Source organism: Gekko japonicus, unplaced genomic scaffold (assembly GCF_001447785.1).
Source record: "Gekko japonicus isolate JY-2015 unplaced genomic scaffold, Gekko_japonicus_V1.1 scaffold412, whole genome shotgun sequence".
Lineage (NCBI taxonomy): Eukaryota > Metazoa > Chordata > Lepidosauria > Squamata > Gekkonidae > Gekko > Gekko japonicus.
The window spans coordinates 738498-742078 of NW_015160847.1; the positions used below are offsets into that span (position 1 = coordinate 738498).

Here is a 3581-nt window from a genome sequence, read left to right on the forward strand (position 1 = left end):
AAAGTTGTTTTTTCTGTAAAAGCAGCGCCAAGTCTCTGTATTTCTTTCTCTTTTTCCTTATTTCAAATGGAATATCCATAACTTTAATTTCTTTGTCTTTGATCTTCAGGGTGGTTCCATTTGTTGTTTTCAAAACTTGATCTCTTACTTGTCTCCTGGAGAATCTCACCACAATCTCGCCGGGCAGATTATTCTTTCCTATGTAATCAGAGTACAATCTATAGATAGTGTCTATTTTGTTTTGTACAAAATCCACTTTTAAATCTGCAACCGGACCCAATAGATCACACATAGTCTGCTTTAAATCTTCTCCTCTTGCTTCAGGAATCCCCTGGAATCTTAGGACATAGCTTGCATTTTCCATTTGCAGCTGTAAAAGCTGTGCCTCGTCAGTTGCTCGCTTTTTTCCCATCCCTGGCATGTGTTTTTGAAGCTTTTGTGTTTTGGCTTCCACTTCTTTGAGCTCTTGCTCCATTTTTTCTGTCTTTTTAGTAGTGTCACTAAATTTCGCATATAGTGATGTCATTTGTTCCAGCAGAGGGCGCAAAGCCTCAGTCAGCATATTTTGGAAGTCTATAGTAGTGTCCTGTCTAGGAGCAGAACTCGCTGGACTGGCATTTCCAACAGGGAACTTCAGTTTTGATTGCTTGTCCTTCTCCTCCCTCCTCGGAGGCGCCATGTTTGGGAATTGTTTACTTTTTATGAAATGTTATCAAAGTCTCAGGATCCTTTAAAGTTGCTTGGTAAGTTCTCAAAAGTTCTTTAATTTAGTCCATTTACTTTTGCAGTCTGCCCCCCCTCCATGCGTTTATCATGCCGCTTTTTCTTTTCGAGGGGGAGTCCCCCCCCCCTCGTTCTGTTAAGGGGAGGTTTTCAGTCTGTTTTTTCTGGAGTCTTTGCTTAAACAAACACTCACTTTTCCGTGTAGATCTCACCCTTGACGATTACCTCACCCGGCCACCAAACGCTTGTGCGTCCCCGCTTCCATTTCGGAAATCAGCTGCAGGACCGTTGGGGCAAGGAGGAGCCCCCCTTCGCCGGCTGTTTGCCGGAGGAAGTGCCCTGCAAGCCCCCCCTGGCTAGGAGCCCATCGCTAGGGCTCTGGGGGGGATGCGTACAATCGCACCCCCTCCCATCCACCGATTCATGGCACGCGTCTCTCGGAGCTCCAAGAGATCGCGGTCGCCATTGAGGGAGCCAAAACCGGAAGTCAGCCACGTGTTTTCTATCTACGGTGATGAACCATGCGAAAAAACTACTTTTTGCCTATGAATCATTCAAACTTGAGTCCTGATCCAAAAGGCAGCAGTACCCACAAATCTTTGACTTGAAGCCATAGTTCAATACATTTTTTACAGAAGTTGTTCAGTGAATGTTGAAATATCTGGGAATACTGCATTTCATCTGACTGGAATACTGCATTTCATCTGACTGTTTTTAGGTCCAGCCTAATGGCAAAATTGTACATGTGCCATCCTGTGACATTTTACTATGATACAGCTTCTTCCATTATAAAATTTAAGACTCTTCCAGGCGGTCTCCCATAAATGCACTGCCAGAGCCCATGTCTACTTGGCTTTAGTAGGGCTTGTTGTATCATGTGCTTTCCAGCCATACACTCAAGTAATTTTTATTGTTCAGCACAACAGAAAGAAGCAAGTGTCTGTAATGAATATTGTGAGTGATGAGTACTCAGATCAAAAGTACATTTGTCTACAAAAGGAATAAGTTCATGTTAACGAATAAGCCCACTGGTCACAAATAGATGAATGTTAGGGATTGTGATCTCTTCATAACCAACAGCATAGTTATTTGGGCAGTTCTGGATGAAGATGGGTAAGAATGTCTCTGTCTCTCAGTTCTGGAAGATGGTGTTCCCTTCAGAAAGCATTCTGCTTAATGCCTTGCTCTTATATATCATTTATATAGGTATTGCTGGACTCTTCACAATCTTCTCAAGTTTTGTCTTCAGCACAGTGGTGATTCATTTCCTTGATAAGGAATTGACAGGTTTGAAGTACGCACTTATTCTCATGTTCTAGGGCTTCAGTTGCTTAGGGGCAGTTCAGCTAACTGGGTATAGTTGAACCCACTATTCCAATTCTGTAGTTCTGGATGTGTGGGATGCAGCAAAGTAAGGGCACACCCACAAAGCCACTTGGGAATATTTTGTCTTTTTATTTGACACATTTTTAAACTGCCTGTCCACCTGAAGGTCCTCAAGGCAGTTCACAACAAAGTTAAAACAAACAATATAATGGTAAAGGTAAAGGTTTCTCTTGCACGAAAGCCAGTCGAATCTGACTCTAGAGGGCGATGCTCATCTCGGTTTCCAAGCTGTCCAAAGACATTTCTGTGGTCATGTGGCTGGCATGACTTCCCACCGAAGCAGTACCTATTTATCTACTTGCAGTTTCTTACTTCTGAACTGCTAGGTTGGCAGGAGCTGGGGCTAGAGATGGGAGCTCATTCCGTCACGCAGCACTAGGGTCTCAAGCTGCCACACAACAGATCTTCTAGTCTGCAGCTCAGCGTCTGAACCTCTGACCCACCGCGGACCCCACAAACAATATAGAATTACATTAAAATATCTAAACAGCAGAGGAGGAAAAAACCTCAGTAAGCACCATCCCAATAGCACCATCCAAATATCAATCTGATTCAGAGGACTTTTGGAAAAGAAAAGTCTCTAGTTTAACCTGGAGGACCTGCAGGAACAGTAGCAGCCTCAGTTTCTGGAGGAGGGAGTTCCACAATCGAAGGGTGGTGGCTGAAAAGTCTCCAAGCTTCCAGTAGGTCACAGCCACGCTAACCACAGGTTCCCACAGGAGGGCACCATATGTGGTTCTCTGAGTTTAGCCAGGCTAGTATCAGGTACTTCTGTGACTGAAAGTTATGAATGAGCCACTCATCCTACTTTCGAATTGGTGACAAAAAGCCCCCCATATGACCTCATCCCCCTCCCATGTGTTTTCACTTCATGTTTCCCACTGCTATCAAGTGCCCTGGCCTAGACCTGCAAAATCTTATTTGTACACTGGAATCATTGGAAGAGTTCCTTATCCCTCAAAAAACATAAATTGTGCCACTCTGTGTCCATAGTCTCTGTGGTTTATACTGAGTTTCATACCCTCATCTATTCAGCAAACAGATGGGAGATGGGGATACACCCAAATGTCCACAGAAGCTTCCCAGAGCTGTGTTCTATATTTGCTCAGAGGTCGATTCGGGGGGATCGCCGTTCCCCCGGGTGAGGTGCGGGGGGCGGGGCACATGACGAAGCCTCGCCCCCTGCTTCTAGCCGCCCCACTTCTGGCCCTCATTCAGCCAGGAGGAGGCAGGAGAAGAGGGAGGGTTAGTTGCTTCCTCCCCGCCTCTCCCCACCCCTGCCTGCCTGGGGCCAGGGAGGGCCTTCGCGGGGCTTCCTCGCACTCCGACCGGCCTTGCAGGTCCACCGCCGGGCCCCTCATGGGGCTCGGCAGCGGAGCTGCAAGGCCGGCGGTGGTGGCCGGGACCGTTGGGGGCGGGGTGTGTGGCCTTATGACACACGTCTGGTGATGTCAGGGGGTGTGGCCTTATGA

The 3581-nt window shown here is 46.6% G+C and overlaps 1 protein-coding gene across 2 annotated transcripts in view; it reads left to right on the forward strand.

Moving 5' to 3' along the window:
- HMGCR (3-hydroxy-3-methylglutaryl-CoA reductase) overlaps window positions 1–3581 on the forward strand; it is a 34562-nt gene that overhangs the window by 8290 nt on the left and 22691 nt on the right. For both annotated transcript variants that reach the window (XM_015420450.1, XM_015420441.1), the window contains exon 4: window positions 1930–2017. In XM_015420450.1, the coding sequence (XP_015275936.1) occupies window positions 1930–2017 (88 nt within the window). The remainder of the gene's footprint in view (window positions 1–1929; window positions 2018–3581) is intronic.